At 37.5% G+C, this 22,694-nt stretch overlaps 1 protein-coding gene across 1 annotated transcript in view; it reads right to left on the bottom strand.

The window, feature by feature from the left end:
• Positions 1-22,694, bottom strand: part of Col11a1 (collagen type XI alpha 1 chain) — a 229,240-nt gene that overhangs the window by 89,441 nt on the left and 117,105 nt on the right. The window contains exons 30-38 of the mRNA XM_023721700.1: positions 17,102-17,155; positions 16,694-16,801; positions 15,932-15,985; positions 10,672-10,725; positions 10,510-10,554; positions 10,355-10,408; positions 10,158-10,202; positions 6,242-6,295; positions 2,051-2,104 (exon numbers count right to left, since the gene is read on the bottom strand). Of these exons, the coding sequence (XP_023577468.1) occupies positions 2,051-2,104; positions 6,242-6,295; positions 10,158-10,202; positions 10,355-10,408; positions 10,510-10,554; positions 10,672-10,725; positions 15,932-15,985; positions 16,694-16,801; positions 17,102-17,155 (522 nt within the window). The remainder of the gene's footprint in view (positions 1-2,050; positions 2,105-6,241; positions 6,296-10,157; positions 10,203-10,354; positions 10,409-10,509; positions 10,555-10,671; positions 10,726-15,931; positions 15,986-16,693; positions 16,802-17,101; positions 17,156-22,694) is intronic.

Raw genomic sequence — 22,694 nt, 5'->3', positions numbered from 1 at the left:
CAAGGTGATTTGCTTAAAAATTGATGTGGTATCAAGAATATAATTCTCGGGCTGGGGAGATGGCTCAGTGGAACAAGCGCTTCCCTGGCAAGCATGAGGGTCTGAGTTCAATCCCCAGTTCCGTCAAAAAAAAAAAAAAAAAGAATACAATTCTTGAGAAATAATTCTGGACTTTCCTATGAGAAACCAATAGACAGAAGCACTCTTCCCAGAAGCATTAGCTAATATGCTATTTTTCTTGTTTAAATTTAAATGTTATAGTAGATGTGGCTACTTTGGATAGAAACAGAGCTATTGATTAAACTGAAGAATGAGAGGTTTTTATTTATTTATTTATTTATTTAGTGGAACCGGGGATTGAACTCAGGCCCTTCCACCGAGCTATCTCCCCAACCCCTAAAAATTTTCAGAGTTTTTGAACTTGCGGTACCAGGGAGAGAGATTTTTAATGTGGTAATTCTTTCAGGTATCTCTTCCTCAAAAGACCTTACAAAAATATTTTAGAGTTACTCCCAGAAAGATATATGCCTTCATAAAAAAATGAACAGCTACAAAATCTAGATAAAAATACATTTGCAAATTTGAGTGTAGATCCTTTTTTAGAGAGTTACTGTTTTTCTCCTTAGGTAGCTCCCACTCCCAAGGGGCAACCCCAACGATTTTATTCTTTGGACTCATTTGCTAATCCTTGAATCTGCTGTTGAAGGTCAAGACTGTGCAGTCTGTAGCCCAGCTGACACTAAGTTGTGAGCCTAAGAACTGTCACTTGGTGACTGAGGCAGTAACTGGGTTGCTGTTGACAGTCAGCTTCTCTGATGGCAGAAAAGTAATAAAATCTGAAATTCATGATCACATGTTTTATCAATTCCAAATTACGTTGTCAAGCTGACAGAATGCCCTAATGTGATTTTGACCCATGGAATCAAAGGTAGACTGTACAGTGGCTTCCTCAGGACATCAGATAAAGCTAATCATATGTGAGAGCCAAGAACTACTTGCAAGGGAACATCCCAACCCGGGGTACTTCTGATTAGAACAACATCCCACTGGGATAGCAGGGGGTTTTTGGGTTTTTTTTTTGGCGGAACCGGGGATTGAACTCAGACCCAAGCACTTTTTCTACTGAGCCATCTCCCCAGCCCTGGGATAACAGATTTCAAGTATAGTTAATAAACAAACAAGCCTATCAGAATCGTTATACTCTACTGGAACTACCAGTTTTTCTTCTGCCTAAATTATTATACATATGATGTGATTGAGTCAATTTTTTAAATGTTGTATTTGTTATTGTTTTTAAATAAAAGTTACATTTGTTCTCCAGCTACATATTCCACTTGACACAGAGGATTCAGCTGACATACTTCCAGAACAAATGAGCCCTCTTTGTTCTAAAATCAGCAAATCTCTCTTCCTTCAGTCCAACGTTAGCAGGATGCACGACGTGCATGACTTGCTGAACAGCCTTGCTGTCCGGCAGTGGTGGTGGCGCCTCAGATGGGCCACACGCACAGACTTCAGTGAAAACAGCAAGGTGGCAATCGTGAGGAGGTATTCAAAAAGCACTGAGAGTGCTGGCAAGACAGCTCAGCAGACTCAGCGCCCGTTTAGGCGAGCAGTAGGGACCGGGCTTTGATCCCAGCACCATAGGTTGCGCCAGCCCTGCCCCTGGGCACACTGAGCTGGCCACCAAGACTCAGCGTGGTGGTACGTGCCTATAATCCCAGCACTGGGGAGGCTGAAAACAGGACCAGCACAAGTCTGAGCTGCGCAGTGAGACTCTGTACCAAATACATTAAACAAATAATGAAGCTTTCTCCTTCAGTTCATTCTTAAAGTGCTGATATTGATGATGAGAGCAATAATTTCAACCAACATCCTATATTTTGGGATGCTTTTAGTTATAAGTTTGGACCTATTTATGTATTTATTTGTAGGTTTTACTGCAAAGTTCAAAGGTTCAAAAACTTTTCCTTAATTTTCTTCAAACTGATAACCGTAAACAGTAAAGTATACAGATAGAAAATTTCAACCGAAGATTAGAATTACTCACAGTCTCCCCACGTTGCCCAGGGTGTCCTGGTAGCCCATCTTTCCCGGGTGGACCCTGGAACCACAAATATAAACAAGCTGTGTCATAAATACTTGGAGAGGTATTTCACAGTGTGAATATTATAGATGATTCCTTATATTTCTTTGTGCATCATACTGTAATGCTCTGATACCTGCTACATGGGAGCACACACGTGTAACCACGTCACACAGCTATGGCTACGACTGAGACTAAAAAACTTACAGCTCTATTCCAAACATTCTATGCTGAATGAACTTATTTGAGCTGCACTTACCTTTCCAAAGCATATTTGCATGTGTTCAGATTTGTATTTTTGGAAAAAGTTCTTTAGTACTTGACTAATATTCTTTTGGTAGTCACCTGTTCAGAACTCGTCTCTGTGCACTGAAACACAGACAGCAGGGACACGCTGTCCTCTAGTGGCGATCCAACCATGCTACAAGAATACATAGGAAGCAGCAACACTGTGCCTCAGTCTGCTTCAAGTGGAAGAACCAATGTGTCATGCTCAATCCTAGAAACCGTCAGAGCAAACTCTTCTTGTGGATTTTCTTAAATAAACCCTTTGGAAGCAAAGTGGTTATTAAGAACTAGAGAGCAAATCTACCAAAGCGTCTTGTCTTCTGTCATGTGTGAATCCATGAAACTATTAAGTACTTAAGGCAAATGACTCTGAAAAGTTCCTACATTTTAAATATTTAGAGCTTCAGACTCCCTTACAGAACACACATTTGCCTCCAAAACTATTAAAATTTTAGATCAGAACCAGTGGGTACAAGCCCAGGTACTTCTCACCTTGCTGGACAAATGAGAACAAGCACCTAAAGCAGCATTCCTGATGACCACAGTGGGTCACTCTCTACATGTTATGTGAGTAAACTGATTTTAAATATCCATCTTTACACGCATTAATGCGGAGTGAGTTTGAACTAAAGGCTTTATTTCACAATAAGCTCGCTGTCACAGACAGCTTTCCTCCACCACGAAGAGCTTCCCCAGCTTGTCCGCACACGTGCGCCCTGCCCACAGCAGCACTGACGCACTGGTTTGTATGTGCGCCAGCACCTTTAGCTAACAACTGGCACCATACTCGACAAGATCACAGCTTGTTTGGTGATTTGTCACACTTTCCAGAAACACCTCTGTAATTCTAGTCAATCTTCCTCAGAAACACCAAACTTTGGACACTTTTTTAAAAAGGGCCCCAAATGTTCCTGGACATATGCTAAACATTTTTTTCTATAAAGATGATACAGTGCACATCCACCCATGCCTTAGCTGTCAGCATATGGCAATGGAAGAAGCAGATCTGTGCTTAATGTAGAGGTGAAACAGAAGTAAATCTTTAACTTCTAATAGATTTTATCCAAGTTCAGCTTTTCAAAACAGCAAATAAAAATGTGTCTCAAATGATGTTTTTGCAATCTATACAAGACATATATGGTACTAAAAATCTGAAATGTATAAACACTTCATTATGATTGGTGAATTAAAGTACATTAGTACTTTACTTCAAAATTATGATCCTTTCCAGGACTACCCTCACATCTAATGACGCCCTCGCAGCGTGAATATGCCACTTGTCATGGTGTTTCTGCACAGTCTGATGCACCAGGCTTCACGGTCTCATAAAAGAACATGGCATCATTCTTTGGTCTAAGTGTGTATTTCTAATATTAAGCAATTAATTTTTAAAAACTGTAATGGCTCCACAATACTATTTAATAAAATACTGCACACCAGTTGACAAATACGAATGGAATTTATTCAAAAACGAGAATTTTATGAGCCAGGGAGTGAGTTCACTGATGCAGTGCCTTCTTGGCAAGCAACAGGTCCTGAGTTCAATTCCCAGTTCCCGCCAAAATACAAAAAACAATGGTATTTATCAACATAGCTTGCTCCTCTAATGTAAGTTGGTGGATGAAGGAGACAAATTCATCAAAAGGAAAGAACACTGATCCAGCAAGGTATGCTTTGAAGACACTTTTTAATGATTGCTTAGAGATGTTTTCTCACCCTCATTCATACTGAGTTCTGACTTTTTCCCCATCAATAAATGGAATGTTCTTTATAATAGTCACGCTATAAATTTTAATCACATCAAATTAGAATTGTTTTTAAGTGGGATGACTATATATTTTTTAAATACAGAAGCATTACCATGAGATGAACAGAATGTAATTGGAACATTTCAAGTATGCAATCTATATGAGCCTGTCTGTACATGACTTTTTCAGATACAATTACAAACATATCATTTTGTAGAATGACATCATTGTATCTCTCCACCTGATATTTTTTATTTCAAAAAGAGGAAGGCATTTGTTTCCCAGATACAGGTGCAGTGTTTTATTTAACAATGAAAGGAACGTTTCGTATCAGTGTCATATCACTAAATGCTTTTCAAGTATAGCCATTTACTGTATTTCTGATACTTTGTGGAGAAAAAATGAGTGCAAAATTGGTAGCTCACCATGTTGAAAGACACATGAGCGACAGACTGAAAAAGTCTAAGGAAACCTATTAATGGCTTTGTTTGACCAAAACAACCATATTAGAGAAACAACCTAGAACGATATATACAAATGTAAATGAAAGAATAGCACTGTGGTTACAGACCTTAATGGACTTCTAGAAGTTAGCCATAATCTAGGAATGTTGTTTTAAAACAGTTTCTTATCAGAAGAAATATGTGTACACTCACTTTAGGAAATTTGTGGTTTTTTTGAAAGTTAGCACAGATTAATCCGTACATTTGGATCAAAACTTAGTGAGTAAATGACATATGCTGTTAATGTCAGTATTACATTTAGTAACAGCTTATTTTGTTGATTCTTTTCTGCAGTATAAATAGCAACAGTTTCTTGATGTCTTTGAAATAACAAATCAGAACTGTTCAGTGTTAAGCAGCTTCAAAAATAATTGCAAAAAAGTGGAGATTGCTTTATCCTTCCATATTGAATACCCGTTAGTACTTCAAAACAAGTAATTCACTGTTGAGTTATATGTTCATCAACAGTTGGGGCATATGGTCTAGTCTGGGTGTGAAGAAAGGCTCACACATGCTAGCATGAATCAGGACCACTGGGAGCACTGTTACAGCGGGACCTGGGTCCCTCTGCAGGGTTCCGAGTACGAAGCGAGACTGCGTTTCTAACAGTGCTGCAGAGGCTACTGACACCTGCAGGCTACAAGCGGACTGTGAGGAGATCTGTACTCCACAGACAGGTAAGTGGAGTCTAGTTTAAAGGACTGAATAGGTTCCAGAAAAGAAAGAAACAGGAAGCAACTAAGTCTGCTCTGTTTCAAGGAATATATAAATTTTAAGTAAAGTTCTTCAATTAACTTCATAAAGGTATTTATAATGGCATTAAAAAGAGTATTGCTCTGCTGGATGAGGGGCACATGCCTGCAATCCCAGCATTCAGGAGGTGGAGGTAGAAGGAGCACCCTGAGTTCCAGGCCAGCCTGGGCTCCATAGTGAGTTCAAGGCCAGCCTGAAGTACACAGCATGACCCTATCTTAAAAATACACACACACACACACACACACACACACACACACACCACACAAAAAAGAGAACTCCTCCTCTGCAAACAAGATTATTAATCTCATCAAATTTTATTTAAAAAATTATGTTACTTCATAAAAGTTACCTTTGCTTTCCTAAGAAAATATATTATAGAGACAAAAACATTTTGAATAAATAAATTTTAACGTTATATAATTAGTACCAGAATATTGGAAGGAGTTTAGGAAATTATAATTGAACAGGAATGTAAAATTCTATTTGGAGATGGAAAATAAAAGGGAAATTCCAATTCACCAAATACTTAATATGTGTAACAATTTTAATGTCATCAACAATAAGGATTTTGTAGAAGAAGAGTAGCTGAGAAAATGATATTCATATTGTTCAAGTCTTTGATGTAGTTTAGAAGAACACTTAATAAGAGATACCTGAATTATATTCAAAACAGTCTGAACTTCCTAAGTTGAAAATTTATTCATGACTTTCAATCTTTCAGTTCAATTTTATTTTATAGGGATTTTATCAGTATTCATACATAAAATTTATTTAAAATATAAAACTGAACTGTCAGAAATATAGAAATATGGTTGAATAGAGGAAGGAAGAAAAGGACAGAGAGAGACAGAGACACTTACAGGAGGGCCTTTCGGGCCAGGGAATCCAACGGGTCCCTGAGGTCCTTGCGGTCCCTAAGAGTAAAAAGCAGAGGAGAAAAATTAACAATATGCCTTAAGACACATCATTATATTCTGTAGTTTATTTCTATAAATAGAATGCAATCTAGCATACAACTTCTTAATCATAATAACAAAGCTATGGAATGCAGCATGATAGTAAGTATGTTCTGGCTCTACTCAGACACAACTACGATAGAAATGAGTGTTTCAAACAATCACAGAAAATACCTTTAACTAGTCTCTTAAAAATACATTTTAAGGGGCTGGGGAGATGGCTCAGTAGAATAAGCACTTCCCTGGCAAGTGCAAGGGCCTGAGTTCAATCCACAGTTCCGCAAAAAATAAAATAAAATAATAATAAATATATATATATATATGAATGTTAATATCTTATTTTACTCATTTATGAATTTCTTTGGTAGACAAAATAAAAGATGCATAGTGTTTCTTCACTATTAACATTCAGTCTAATTATGTATTATGTCATTTCTGGCTTGATGTTCACTGAACTGTTATTCAGATATCATATTTACATATATTTAAAACGCATGAAGTAGGCCCTAATACAGTGATTATGTTGCTGACAGAGACAGGCCGGGTAGGAGACAATTCTGTGCTAGCACAGAACATAGTTGTTCTATTTAAAATCTAAGTATGTAAAATAAATCACAATAGCAATACAGTTTCATAAGTAAAAGAAACAGGACAGGATTTGTGCATTTTTCTACTCAAAAATGGCTTTGCTAACGATGGCCTTTAACAGAGGTTTTGAGTCATCGGGTTAGCCTTTGCAGGAGACTTTACTGTCATTCTTATGGCCATGTTAACTCTGAAATCACCACCAGCTTTTACTACAATTAACATCTTAAAATTTAAAGAAAAGAAGAAAGCAGCTACTGCCCTGCTTCCAGATAGCCCACAGGATACTTCAAGGTGTATATTTTACATTATTTTTTCTTCCCTTTTTCTGGTCTGTATATTTGGCCCAAGTTCACTCTGCACAGCCAGCTTTCCTCTACCCTTCTGGTTTTTTCATACTTTATTAGTGTACTAATCATACTTATTAGTGTAAAATTTTCACACACACAAAATCAAAAAATCAAAACGAGAATCTTCAAATTTTTAAACATAGTTTTTAAAAAGGAATCACATGGAATTAGTGAAGAACTGGGCTTATTTTAGGAATTAATAAAATTTTTAAATTGACATTAAACTGGAACTGCGATTCTTAAGTATCACTATACCTTAAAATAAAAAAAAATTACATACAAAATTTTAAGATATTTTATTTTGTAGCAAATTCTAGTTTCTAAGTTTTTAAAACATCTTTGCTATACAAAATATTGCTTGTCTTCATAACATATAATTTTAATCTTAAAATCCCTAAACAAAAATATTTCCAAAATCACTACTTCAGAGCAAATAAAAAAGAAAAACTGGGGTCCTGCTTTCCAAAATTCCAAGAAAAGAACTGGAGCCCCCTTATCTGTAGTTCCACTTTCTTCAGAGTTTCTGCAGTTTCACTTTCTGTATAGTTACTCATGTTTCATTCTGCTCAATTAATTATTAATTTTGAATAGAAAATTCCAGAAATAATCTGTAACACTCTGCCTAGCAGGACAAAGTCCTGCGCCCCGTGCCCATCCCTTCGTCATGTCCCACGCTGTGCCTCCCACCACTCATGACTCCGTTAGCAAGCCTCTCAGTCCTTGGTGTGCCGTCACGTACCCCAGCGCTTGGTTCCTTACCCCTCATTTACTTAGCAGTGCCCTAACAGAATACAGGCAGTGATGCTGCAAAGGGGTTACAGTATGCCAAGTTCGATTTCATTATTACTGATATGTAAGAACGGGGGAGCACACACAGATGATGTCAGGCTCACCAGCGGCTGACGCTGCCAGCCCCATCTTGGAACACAGACCAGACAGACAAAGGGGAACCTCTAGATCCTCTGGGTAAGACAAAGAAGTGATCCCTACTCAGTGGACAGATTGTACTGGAAGCCACTGAGGATCACCAGAAAATACATGCTGTGCAAAATTCCAGTTTTGAATTTTAGGTAAATGATGAGTAGTTTTTAATATGCCTTAATTACTACAATGGACATACTTATGTCAAAGTTACTCAATGTTCATGTAAAATTGCAAGTTAATTAGAAATCTTGGTCCTCTGTCTTTTCACTATCTGTTCTGATAAGCCTGGCAATTTTTAAACTAATTACAAGCTACATTAATTACCCCTAATGACAAGTACATATTTTCTTCCAATCACCTTTATGAAGGACAACATTTAATTTGCAGAGTTTTTAATGAAATATATGTATCACACATAAACATTAGCATATTACTAAAGGAGTTATTTAAGATATGCAAAAATAAGAAATGTATTTTCTGACTCAATGGTACCACAAAATTCTGTGAACCTACCAATTCACATATTTTGAAAAAAGTATGACGCAGCATTACTTCTGACATTCAACTGTATCACTGAGACATAAACTGAAATAGTTCATAATATTTAAAACTTCTTTCCAGTAAACGAGCACATTAAGAGAAAGTTCCCATCTACTACATAGAATAAAGATGTACAAATATCTATTTGAAAATGAATCTCTCTAAATTAATAAACAAAATAAAACCTCCACCTTGATTCTTAAAATGTACTTTCTTACTCTAAAATAATTTTTATACTTATACCAACCACACTTTTGGGTCACACTATTGTTTCCAAATTAAAATGCAATATCTCTAAAAGCGCAATTACTTTAAAGTGATACTACTGATTATAAGATTTTGTAATGTATACACAAATCACATAATGGAATGGGTTTTGCTTTAAAAAACTCAGTAGTGAAATAATTCATTAAATTGTTGGATTTTACTTCATGATTCACCCATTTTAATTAATTCAACTATGTTTTTATTAAAATGGTTTTAACCACAAAATAAATCAAATACATGTATTAGTTATGAATTCAAAATATATAGGATGAATATACTTAATTCTAGAATAGTCCATGAAGAATGAGAAAAAAATTGAAAGTGTAATTAAATATGAGCTAAACCCATAAAGTAACATTAGTTAAATGTTTATTATTGCGTCTTGTCTACTCACATTTTTGTCACAAATAGGCTGTTTTATTCACCATTTGTTACTCAACAACTATTACTCATTCTCAGTTTTAAAAAAATGTATCACAAGGTGTTTTGGCTTTCCTTTTCATAAAACAACTGTGTTTAAAATAATGACATTAAAGTGTATTAATAGGACTATACAATATTAAAGATATTATAGAAAAATAAAAGAATTCTGATTTCTTCCAATATGATATAGACATCTATATTGAAAATTCTTGCAAGAGAACAACGTTAAGAATCTGGCTTTTAAAAAAATGTTGCATTATACCAAAACAAAAAGCCAAACAAAGGGCAATTTGTTCACCTGCAAAATGGCTTTATTTTACATCAACTGAAAATCAATTTCCTCCATAGCTGCAGTCTACTGGAACAGCTATTTTATCTGAGGTGAAATGTGCGTCGAGTGCAGCCTGCACTCTTACCAGCATAATGCTGCTGATTGCTCCATGAACAAACTGAGTATTTATATAAAACCCAGACACGTGGATGATGGGCACAACACTGGCGACGCTGCTGGAATAAGAAAACTTACTCTGGTCTGGATTAAGTATAATAATATATTAGGTGAATTACACACATTATTTCTTTAACTTCTATAACAAAATAATTGGATATATAATGGATCAAGCTTTGAAAGAATAAAGAAAAATGAATAAACTGGAAATGCATGTTTTCCCAGATGTTTAAACAGCTGCATAAAATATTAATTTTATTTTATGAGACTTTATCATACTTACTCTTTCCCCTGGCGGGCCAGGAGGGCCATCACCACCTGAAGTTCCCTGGAGAATAAAAGAAAGAAAGAGAGGGAGGGAGAGAGTGGAGACAGAGAGACAGAGAGAGAAGAGAAACATCAGTTGTGATTCTTTCTGACTGCACCCATCCTTTGGAGGAATTCGCTGCAAAAATCAAAAGGAACAAGTTCCCAAAATACCTTGGCTCCCGGTTTCCCTGTGGGCCCTCTTGCTCCTCTGGAACCTCGAGGACCCTGCAAGGCAAAGTAAGCCTATCTAAGCAAATGCAAAGACACAAAAATATTGCTACAGAGACTGAGAAATGAAAATGGCTGACTGAAATGGAGCCACTCACCGTTGGCCCACGCTGCCCCCGAGGCCCCGGCTTGCCGGCTACTCCCTGACAAAGACAGTTAAACACACTTTCAGTATGCAGAACACCAAGTAAGCTGTGAGTCTGGCTCATGCAGGGACATTTCCATTAGCCAACTGGAGACAATGTACGTATGTGTCATACCCGTGCACCTTTCTCCCCGTTGGCACCCGGAAACCCAGGAAATCCAGTAGAACCCTGGAATTATAAAGATATGGAACAATGAACGTGGTAATTAAAAGTTACTGGGCAGAAATTGTGATTTTTGAAACAGTGATTCTGAAATAGCTGACAATGTTTAAATCATAAATATAATTATGAATCATATAATTAATTTTAAGACACTGTAACTTTCATTTATATATTTGAAAACAACTTACAATGGCATCTGAAATCCTGGAAGCAGTAAAACATGAATTGATAGAACGTAGTTTAGTATTTATTATTAAAATGAAGATAACTGATAAAATATCAGATCTCCAATTTCAAAATAGCATTAGAGGAAATTTATTGTGAAATACATTTTTAACTCAGACTTCATACCTGATTCACTGCTAAAGAAAAAAACCTTTTTTTCATTTCTATGAATAATTAAACATAAAGGCAGAGACATTAAGAACCATTTCTTGAATTAACTTTGCGTTTGTGTACCTGCCACTCCTGAATACTTCAAACCTTCAGAACCTGGCTAAGCCACACAGACCCTCACAGCCCCCACGTCGGCGCCGAATGCGACCACACGCGGCCAGCAATCCGGGCCGCACTCCAACATAACTTCTGGCATCTGCAAGCCCAAAGGTCTGAATTCAAAACTAATGTCTTTCATACATAAGCAAGTTAAGTACCTTTTTTTTTAAATCCCTTTGAGAATAGTTGTTTTCTTCTACAAAATGAGGGCAATAATTACATCTTATGGCTACTTTGAAATTTGTGAGAGACTGGAATAGAGAGTGTTGGGTACTAAGTGGTAATAACAGATGATTAAAAATGACTGTTTTCAAATGTAGTAAATAGAAACATTATTTCATTTAGTCTAAAAATGGCCACATTTTCACACAGAATGCAATGATCTCCAATAACTAAATCCTCCAAGTTCACTGTGTGCATATACCTAACTTTTTAACTTCTCAGCCCTTTTGGATCATGACTGAGACTGGTTTGCCCTTTAAGTCAATAAATAGAGTAGATTAGGGTATAAGCCCCACTCCTGGGGACGCTGAAGACGCTGGAGGGAGTTTCCAAATATTCAATATTCCTACTGAGAACACTGCCTGGATCAAATGCAATAATGTGCTAGGTCTCTAACAAAGAGTAGCAGACTTCCAACTTTTTAAATACTACCCCATATAACGAAGGAAAACAGCAGTCGCCTTTGACTTCCATGTGTTTCTTGCTTTTGTGAATCAACTCTTAAGTACTGAACTACCCCTAAAAGGAATGTGGTAGGTGGCTCCTCTGTATCAGAGAAATCTGAAGTGTTGGTAAAACTCTGAATTATTGTGTCACACTCCAGAGCGACTGAAATGGAAACAGACCCCAATGCAGGGAGGGCGGGAAGCAGCTCCTTGAGCCACACAAACTTAGACGTTTGGAATGCTTGGAAGCTGGTTCTTAGACAAGCACAATGACAAGAGGCAAAAATAACAGTGTTCCCAACATGTGAAGGTAACCAGTACCATCCTAACTTCAGAGCAGTAAACAGATTATAAACTCAGCAGACAGACTGCATGCCAGCAATTGCCTCTGTAAGAGCCATTACAACAGGCCAAAAAATGCACGCCACACCCTCATAACTGCCGATGGTCCAAATGATCCAAATATGCATTGTTAGGTTTCTTTATATGATCAATTTTTCAATATATTCTAATTCATAATCATAGAATTAAGTTGTGATCAATCTGAAGACGATTATTTGGATGAGTAATGTTCAATCCTGGGAGGAAAATCTGCTCAAATTATATTATTTTTTTTTAAATTTATTTTATTTATTTATGTGTGTGTGTGTGTGTGTGTGTGTGTGTGACCAGCTCAGCCCACCGGGGGGCGGGGCTGGCTGGCATGTGGTGCTGGGGGATTGAACCGCGGTCCCTGTGCTTTGCTAAGCCTGTTCTAAGTAGGTGCTTCAGACCACTGAGCCATCTCACCAGCCCTCAAATTATATTATTTAAAAAACTTTCAAATCTTTTCTTTCTCTGAAGAGAGTCAAATAAAGTTACATCTGGTACAGTTTCACTGTGATTATTCTATGATATTAACATGTGAATACGATACAGAAAAATTTACATTAGTCAAATTTTATTTGGTAACAAATAGTTATATATCTACCATAATATCTGAGTAATAGTTATGTAGTAAACCATGTTGCTCTTGTGCATAAATGTGTAAGACTATTTTCTTATAGCAATTTTGCTCTAGGAACTTGTGCATAAAATACAAAAGTATTAATGTACCAATTAAGCAATTTCTAATATATAGCAATCATCTTTTTCTTTTTACCATTTAAGAATTAGGAGATGACATGTTATCATCTCACGAAATATTTTAAAAGAAAATATACAGCTTATATAAAATGATAGTACCAATCTGCTTTTAAATAGAGAAAAAATATAAGACTACAAAATCAAAAGACATTATCTTTGGGCAAGCGCAGGGACCACAGTTTGATTCCACATGCCGCGCCAGCCACAACCCTGGGTGTTCTGAGCCAGTGAGGGAGTCTGGGCATGGTGGCGCATGCCTGTAACCCCAATGCTGGGGAGGCTGAAAACAGGAAGACTGCTACAAGTCTGAGCTGTGCAGTGAGATCCTGTACTAAATACATAAAATGAAAAAAAAAAGATATTATCTGACATTGTCTCAGTCAATAAATGTAAAATTTTCAAAATTACTTTGAAAGCTTGAATTATAAAAGTATACTAAACTGAACTTAACACTTTGAAACACTATTATTATACATTACATTTGTGTACTTTAACACCTATTAAAATTTATATTGCTTGTAAGCCAATGAATAAAGTCTCTAGTTACACCCCTTTCATTGCTTCAAAGAGATTAACAACCAAATTTCAGATAATCAAGACAGATTTTTTTAAATTCATTGTCTTCCAAGTAGGAAAAAAAAAATGTGAAGCTATCTTTGATCTTTGATGTGCCCTATTTTTCTGATTTATCAGTGGGAAACCTAAAAGCTTTTTGATCATAAAAAACCTTAGTTATGAAAAAGGCAATATAAAACATAATGACAAGAATTCCAGACACCGAGTTAAAAGGGTAAGTTTGATTTCTCTGGGAAGAAATATATCTCTTTAGTCATTCTGTTACATTTTGCTAATAAAAAGAATACAAGTAATATTGATTAGAGAACTGACTTAGAGGAACAGAGAAAAGATCAGAATTTCAAATAAGCTCATAAAATAAAATTGTACTTATTCAAGTAATAGCATGACAGTTTTCTATATATTTAAGTCAAAATCATAGGACATTACAGTTGCAGTTCCATTGGGTAAATGAAAGCATTTGTGAGCTGCTACAGATTAAGGCCATGGGTATTCAGTAAATGGCTTCTTTTACTTGTAATATTTGTGAAGATTCTTCACATTTGAATGGAAAGAAACTGATGACAGACCAATCAATATATTAGAGATAATACTTTAAAAAGTAAATCGATTTATCATTATTTTCTACGTAGACAGAAACAATGATGCTTGTATTATTTTTAAAACATAAGAATCTTACTTTAGAAGGAATAAAAATAATACTGTATCTTACACACATAAAAATAATTTTCTGGAATCTTAATAAAAACTAAAAGATAAAACAACAGAAAAAGCCAAAATGCTGTAACTACATGACAAGGACTGCCACAGCACGTGCAGGTCACATCTGCTTGGGGGGACATTGGGTCTCTCACTGGATACCTGTGGAAGTTACTAAGAATGTATACATAAGGAGACTCCATGACCAGGATTTTACCTGATAACTAAATAGGTCAAACCAGGGCAGGGAGACAGACTGACGTAGAAAGACAGCCTCATGTACATATCATTAAAACTAGAAACTACACTGTAGGTGACATGCTAAAAATGGGTATGCATGTACTGCTGTAATACTAATATCCAGTATTTATATATTAATTCATGTAGCCATCTTCATGTAAGTAGTAAATGTATATCAAGTGCAGCCTTAAGAAAACTTTTACAATGAACTAGAAAAAAAAGTACACCAAGGACAACATAAAATCACAAAGCCATCATTGTTTATAATTAAGCTAGGTAGACTTTAGATACCCAAATGTCAGCCAAGCATGCCGACGCACACCTGTAATCCTATACTTGTGAGGCAGAGGCAGGATGACTGCTATGAATTTGAGGCCAGCTTGGATCAGATAGTGAGTTTAAAGTCAGCAAACACTATATAGAAACACCCAGTCTTAAAAAGAAAAAGCAAAAAGGCAAAGATGGGCAGACACACAGACAGACATAAAGGAAACAAACACACAAACAAAAAAACAGAAATGAACTTTTAGTGGTAAACTAGGTTGAATCAGAGTTCAACAAAAGCTATATCCAAGGCCAAATCTCCATGACCTGAGATGACCTTACCTGGAGAAATAAAAAGGTCTTCCATAAATGTAATCAGATTAAGAATCTGAAAAGATCTTCCTGGATTGGCCAGGACAAGTGTCTTTATAAAAGACAGAAGACATCGACAAGCAGGAATAAACAGTCGGCTGCACGAGGATATGGCAAGGTCTGGAGCTGTGCGGCCCACATCTCAGATCACCTGAGCTAGCAAAGGCTGGAAGGGGCAGGACAGGCCCTTTCTGAGAGTCACTGGAGCGAGGAAGGCCGTGCTGACTCCCTGCCATTCAATCTCTGGCCTCCTGAAGGCAAGAAAGTAAATTCCCATGGTTTAAGTTAAGTTTGTGGTAACTGTTACGTCCATCCTTGGAAACAAATACTGGCAGTCAGTAGAGGGGATGAAAACTATCTCTTACTTCTTCTAAAAAAAAAACCCCCAAGTACTCATTAAAACCGGCAGTGAGATCCAAACGAAATGGAAAGCAGCTACTACTGATCAGAAGTCATCACCCCCCATCGTATAACTGGAGTGCGTCCTAACAGTCCTCCTGGGCGCGGTCCTGACCCACGTCCTAGGCAGCTGCCAACACTGCCTTTCTTTCACGACCCCCCAGTGCTCCAACCCATAACCCTCTGGACTCTTTGAGATCCCTGGACGCCAGCTATTTCCATGCTCCATGACTTTCCACTGTGAAATTATGTTTTAAGTTCTCATCTTCTGTACACTACAAAATGCAAACTTATCATAAAATAGAAAAATTTGAAGTTTTTTTTTTTTAATCACATGTTGACAAACTGTAAAAATCAAGGTAATTATATTTTACCTTTGGACCTTGTCTTCCTGGATATCCTGGTAATCCTGGAACTCCAAGTTTCCCCTAAATTAAAAAAGAAAAAAACTGATCACAAAAAATAGTGTAAGTATAATAATGAAAGGCTTACGAGTTATTCTGAACAATGGCCCTTAGAAATTACTTACTGAACAAAGCAATAAGAAAATCTAAGGAGTCTAGTATTCCACTAGAATCTAAATGTAATGCATGCAAATATTCTAGACCTAATACACCTAGACCAATACCTTTCAAAATAGTGACTACTAAAATGTGGTAATATTTCAAAATGTGATAATCGTGTCAACTTCAGATTAAAATTAAAATCTCTTGAAGATGGGTGTGAACTTACATGTTTTAAAGTATTTTCTGTGAAGAAACTATATGTTTATGTATAAAAACAAGAAAATGTTCATTTTGGTTTGAGACAAAGAAGAGTCTACTTGATCCAAAACAGTAAACAGGCCACACTGTTCACTGACTCCTTCACCCTTTAGTCACTCAGTTTTCAACGCCTCCTGCTGAAGAACTTCAGGCCTGGCTAGTCCTCTGAGACTGAGAAGAGCTGAGGGGAGGCTAGAAAATGAGTCAAAGTGAAAGAGCCCAACAAATGTGTTTGTCTCGTGATAATACTCTCAACCCTAATGGATATGCTTGGAACTTAAGAGAACCTTCTCGCTTTTAGCCATGATATAGAACATTTAAAAATACCACTGGAGCATCATCTGCAAGAGCCCTGCGCCTCGGGCCACCCACCTTCTCTCCAGCTTGGCCCGCAGGACCGGGGTCTCCGGTAGGACCTGCACGGCCCTTGGGGCCCTCAGGGCCATCCTCTCCTCGTGGCCCTGCTTGGCCAACTTCTCCCTGCAATGCAAAGATATCACCGCCTTGTAAACTGAGGCGTGTTTGCACCTGGACAGGCAGGCATGCATCTACGTGTGCTTTACGAAACACATGGAAAGTTAATATCTAGAAAATAACTGATACGCTATCACAACAAAACTTAAAATACTTTAACTTCATACAAAAACATGACTAAACGAAGTCTTAAATAATACACACATTTTATTTATCCTGGACCTCTATGTAGGGAGATAAGAACAGGTTAAAGTAAGAAATAAGAAACATAACTTTGGGATTAGTGCAAATTTTCTCTGTACTTACTCTGTCACCCTTAAGACCCATGTCGCCCTTGAACCCTGGAAAGCCATCTTCACCCTAAAGATATACGGAATACCCAGTGTTAGATCAGTCCTCTGGAAGAATCCAAAATGTCCTATACAAAATCGGTGCTAACAACTGGGGGAAACTGTGCTGAGGTGCTTGAATCCTACTTATAAAATCTCTTTCACTATGCCAACTCTGGCCCTCTCCCACTATATCCAGAATTCTCCCATCTCCTCAAAATTATTGGATGAAAATTAGAGAATTTTTCATAATACATTCCCATTAACCCATCCTCTTAAAACTGCATGTATTTTGTTATTTGAATTTAAAAAAAAGTAAGTGTTTCAATAATTATCATTTTAGGTAGATCCAGGGATCTAAATTCATGAAATGGCTTGTGAAATAAAAGTTTTTAACCTTGCTTTTAATTTTTACCTAAAATTTTATGCTGTTGATTCTTACATCATTGACTTAGACAAATACCTTCTAACTCAGCTTGATCACCTATTATAACCTCTTTTCAGCTAAGGAACAAGCTAACAATATCCTCCACATGTGGACCCTGCATATTTTGTAGCACTACATGCACAGAGCTGGAAAACAGGCATCTTTTTGAAAAGAACAAAGCATAAAACAGGGGCTGGCCAAATAGCTCAGCAGATTAAAGCGCCTGCAAGTAGGCACAGGTGCCAGGGGTTCAATTCTCGGTCCTGCTGTGCCAGCCTCACCCCCAGGGTGCACTGAGATGGCAATTGACTGGGTGTGGTGACACGCGCCTGTAATCTCAGCTCTTGGGAGGCTGTAAACAGGCGGATCACTATGATTTCGAACAAGTAGTGAGACCCTGAACACCCTGTAGACCCCTCCCTAAAATACACAAAAAAATAAAATAAAATAAATAAAAAGCCTAAAACATGCGCTGTGACTATGGAAATTGTTCCTACTGTTCCTGAGATTGGAAAGCTTTACTGACAACTTTACTAATTCCAAGAAAAAAATTAAATTTCAAGTAATCGCTCATGTGTTCAAAAACACTGATATTTTACTATATTCAAAGTTCACAGTATTTCAGTATTTGTCTAATAAACTGACGGTAGAACGTGTACAGTAAATTCTGGTAGAAATGAAATGGAATGTGTGTTCAGAGAAAAGACCAAATGATGACAGTGATGGCGGAGGTGGGATGGTAAGGCAACAACTTGATGAAAGACTTGCTAATTTAGGTGCTAGTAGCAAATGGATAGAGTTTGCAGAATTTGAGGGAAGAGGGCTGGTGAGGTAGCTCAGCAGACTAAGCACCTGCCTGGGCAAGTGCTGGGACCGGGGTTCGATCCCTTGCCCACCCCAGGCATGATGAGCTAGCCACTGAGACATGGCATGTCTATAATCCCAGCCCTGGGGAGGCTGAAACAGGAGGATCACCACAAGGCCAAGCTGCACAGAGAGACTCTGTACCAAATACACTAAAAAATAAAATAAACTAAAAATGTGAGTGAGGGAAGAAAACTTCAGTCGATACGAACACAAAGCTGGGAAGCACAAATACATATACCTCCGAGTCCGAACACCCAAGGACCTTTCTTAAAACCCAAAACTGATTGTTTCAAGTTTTACTTTAAAATCCCTCTAAGTCGGCAGAGAGTGTAACTTCACGTAACCCTCTTCTTACTGACCCCATGACTTGGCCCTCATGCGCCCTCAGCTTTCCATCATGACGACCAGCATCCCCATGACCTCGACTGAAGGCTAGAACCTGACTTACTAGTGCTTCCGCTCACGACACACCAGCAAACCCTGCCCGCCTCTGTCCCTCTGGGGTACTTCTGAAAGGTCTCCTGGGACCTCAAGCTCTTCCTCCGTTTTGCGTGCCCCACTTCAAAGCAAGTCCTGCAGCGATCGGTCTCCCGTCACTTGGCTGGTCACTGTTCCCATAAAATAAAAGAAGCCAAGAATCATGCCCCCTTAGCTAAGTCTCATGACAGTTGGCTTACCACACCACCGCCATCACTGTCATCATTTTGTCTTTTCGCTCTGAACACACGAACTATTGCATTTGTACCAAAATTTACTGTACATGTTTTACCTTTGGTTTATTAGTGAGACAAAAAACAAAACACTGTGCAGAAATTGGAATGTAGTAAAAATTATATTTTTAAACATTTTTATTTACTTGGCACAGGGTCTCACTAAACAGTTCAGACTCACAGTGATCCTCCTATCTCAGTCTCCCCAGTGCTGGGATTAGAGGCGTGCACCCCACACCTGGTTGTGGAGCTGGCATGATGTGCCCGGGCTCTGGGGCCGGTGAAGCATTCAGTACCGGGCACTGAACCCGGGTCCTTGCGCTTGCCACACAGGTACCTAGACTGCAAGCTATCTCTGCAGCTCTAAAAGTCGTATTTTTAACTTTTAAATCCCTGATGGTCCATGATCATTTACTAAATGAACCCTGGAAGTTACCCTTACACCTTTGTGGGAGTTTGGCATGTATGGGAAGGTACAGACAATACTAAGTACTAGACAAGTAAGGGCGTTAGGCCTAACCCAAAGAAGTAATCCAGACCAGCACTGTTACTTAGTTCAAAGAATTCTGACAGGAGTAAGTTTTTTTTTTTTTTTTCTGGAACACAGTCTGACATTTTCAACATTATCATATGAGTAGTGTTTTATAGGGAGCAGAATTCTTTCTGCAGGGGATACAACTCAGTGAGGGCTGAGGCTTAGGAGCTGAAAACCACTTAATTTCTTATTAACAGCTGTGTCCACTGCCCTCTCCCTAGAGAGATGGGTAACCACAAGGCAGTAGTTTAAGAACACTGCACTGTCATGGAGTCACCAACACTTTTTAAGAGTTGTTCAAGGGGACAGGCAATTAATTAAAGTCAACCCAGTAGATGTGCTGGTATTTATGACTCAAAATCATTAAGTGTATCTTCAAATAAACAACATTGCTAAACATAAAGCATATCAAATTATTAAGATTCCTGCCCTAAAATGATCAGATCTAAAGTAATAATAAGAAAAACAAAAGATAGAATATGGAGTTTTGGAAGATGTGTAAATGAATTCACTTCAGCCATGTAGTTTATTTGGCTCTGCTGCTAGGTTTAAGGATAAATGCAAGACAGAAAAAGCAGAGCTTACACCTAAAAAGCCACTAATTGCTATTTCAACTTTTGTAAACAATTTACATCATTAAATATTACAGAAGAAGATTTCCAATCTCCTTCTCCAGATGACTGCGCTGCACAGTCCTCCCTCAGGACTTCATGTTTCTTCGCAGCTATACTAGGGAGGATTTTTACTATAAAAATTTTTCCACTAACATATACAGAATTTGTCTACTTTGAAAAAAATAAAAACCCACTGATTGCAATGTTTGACAACAAAAGGAACTACTGGAAAGCATTTTAGAGACTTGCGAACAACTTCCTTGCATTTCATTCTTTAGACTTTCCTGTTTTTCCTTTTTCATAACTTCCATCGCCTCACGCTGCAGTCTGTAGTCACGACATTCAGCATGTGGCGCGGGCACACATCGCCGCGCCTCTCAGATCTGTTTCCGCTCTATGCTCTACCACGCTCCATCTTTGGTCCTATTCTCTTTGCAAATCATCTCTCCCTGTTTCAAACCTATTATATCTTATATTTGCACTTTAACTTACTCGCATTTTGATTCTCCCATATAGGAGAAGCTTGAGTATTTATTTCACTTAACTTTATGATCTCGGGGTCATCTATTTTCCTAAAAATGACTCCATCTCAATTTAAAGACTTAAAATGAGACTTAAAGTCATTTTCAATGTTAATATCTATTTGGTAGAAGAACTGAAATCAGAATCCAAAATTTTTGATTAGTTTAAATTTCTAATTTTTCACTATATGTACTTCTATCTTCTAAAACTACACACCATTACAATCCACCAATTATCTAAAGATGTTTTCTAGAAAGAAACAACATATTTATCTTTATGCACTTTTCCTCTTGTATAATTTTATTCCTAACTGTCCCTCAAAAATCCTCCATAGGCACTAGGTACAGAGAAACATGGGAATTGACATTGAAAAAGAAAACTAGATGAAAAGGCACTGCTGAGCACAGCAGCCTCCCACTACCACAGGACACAGAGCAGGCCACCGCTGCACGTAGTATGAGCTCAGCAACACATTGCCAGGAGGTTCATCCGGGACAGTCAGTGCAACATGATGGTCATCACGGTAGCCCCGGAGATTTAAAATGTGCTATGCAGAGCCAGGCGCCATGGCGCACACCTGTCATCCCAGCACCGGGGAGCCGAAGCAGAGGATCGCTGTGAGCCAGAGGCCAGCCCGCGCCCCCCGGCGGGCCCGAGGCCAGCCTGAGCCCCATGGAGAGCCAGAGGCCAGCCTGAGCTCCAGCGAGACCCTGTCTCAAGACTCATCCACACGGCTGACGCTGACAAAAGGATCTACAAACTGTAGTACCTAGCTTCAGGATAAATCCTGAGGGGATTTGACTGACCTTATTAAATACAAAGTTACATTTCTTGTTATATAGGTCTTGCTTTAGCTTGGTCTTAACCATCCAGCACAAAAGTATAAAAATGAGGTACAAAAAGTAAAGCCATATTAATATGCTGAGCTGTAAAAGGCTCAAGTGAACAACTCCTGACATTGCCAGTCCTACAGACAACCCACTACTGTTATGGACGACTGGACCGTATTGGGTTATTTTGCTGAATTCACACACCTACAATATTTGAATGGTAATGGAATACCCATCTCTGACAAAACTAAACAAATAAGGGGGATTTAGGTAAAGAACCATTCTGTATCTGTATATACAAATAGGAAAGATCTACAGCTACTTTCTCTTAATTCAATGAGAAGAAAGACTTGTACTAATAGTGTTTGGACAGGATATCATGTCTGCATCTTGTTCTATGAATAACCACCATGAAGACAATATACAATGTGTTAATTATTGAAACTGTCCTATTAATTGGTTTTGAAACTATCTCATTGCTGTTTGTTTCTCAATAAAATAAAAAAAAGTTTTAAAAATAAAGTAAAAAAAAAACCCTGAAGTAAGTAAATAAATGATGTTCTTCATACAATAAATCTGGTTATGTACCTTTACTGCATCTAATGAGGGATTTTCCCCCCAGAAAAATAAGTTCTAATGGCTATAGTAATACATCTCTTTGTATTTCATCCTCTATTGAAACCAAATAAATTCAAAAGCTTAATACTAATATTATGTAAATATTCTTAAAATCAGTACAAATATTAATAAGAAAAACTATAGTTAAGTTACCAAATATAACAATCTTTTATACCATAAAACTATGTGTTGGTTTTAGTTTTTATGTAATTTTGTAATATGAATCCTTTATAAATTCTATGTAATACAATTTCCTTGCATTTCAAAATACTCTTTGAAAGATCTGGGACTCTACATTAATATTAAACATTTACCTGAAAAAAAAAATCTAAATGTGTCTCTTCAGCCAAAGCCAATTAATCTATACGTGATTTCTAAAAAGTCACATTCCTATATAATTTGAGATACATTCTTTCCTCTTCCTCTACCTAGTTTTAACTCTATTTC

The sequence above is a fragment of the Octodon degus genome, unplaced genomic scaffold (genome assembly GCF_000260255.1).
Source record: "Octodon degus isolate 3935 unplaced genomic scaffold, OctDeg1.0 scaffold00084, whole genome shotgun sequence".
Lineage (NCBI taxonomy): Eukaryota > Metazoa > Chordata > Mammalia > Rodentia > Octodontidae > Octodon > Octodon degus.
Note: the sequence above shows the minus strand (reverse complement) of the source record. Positions and strands in the feature narration are given on the sequence as shown.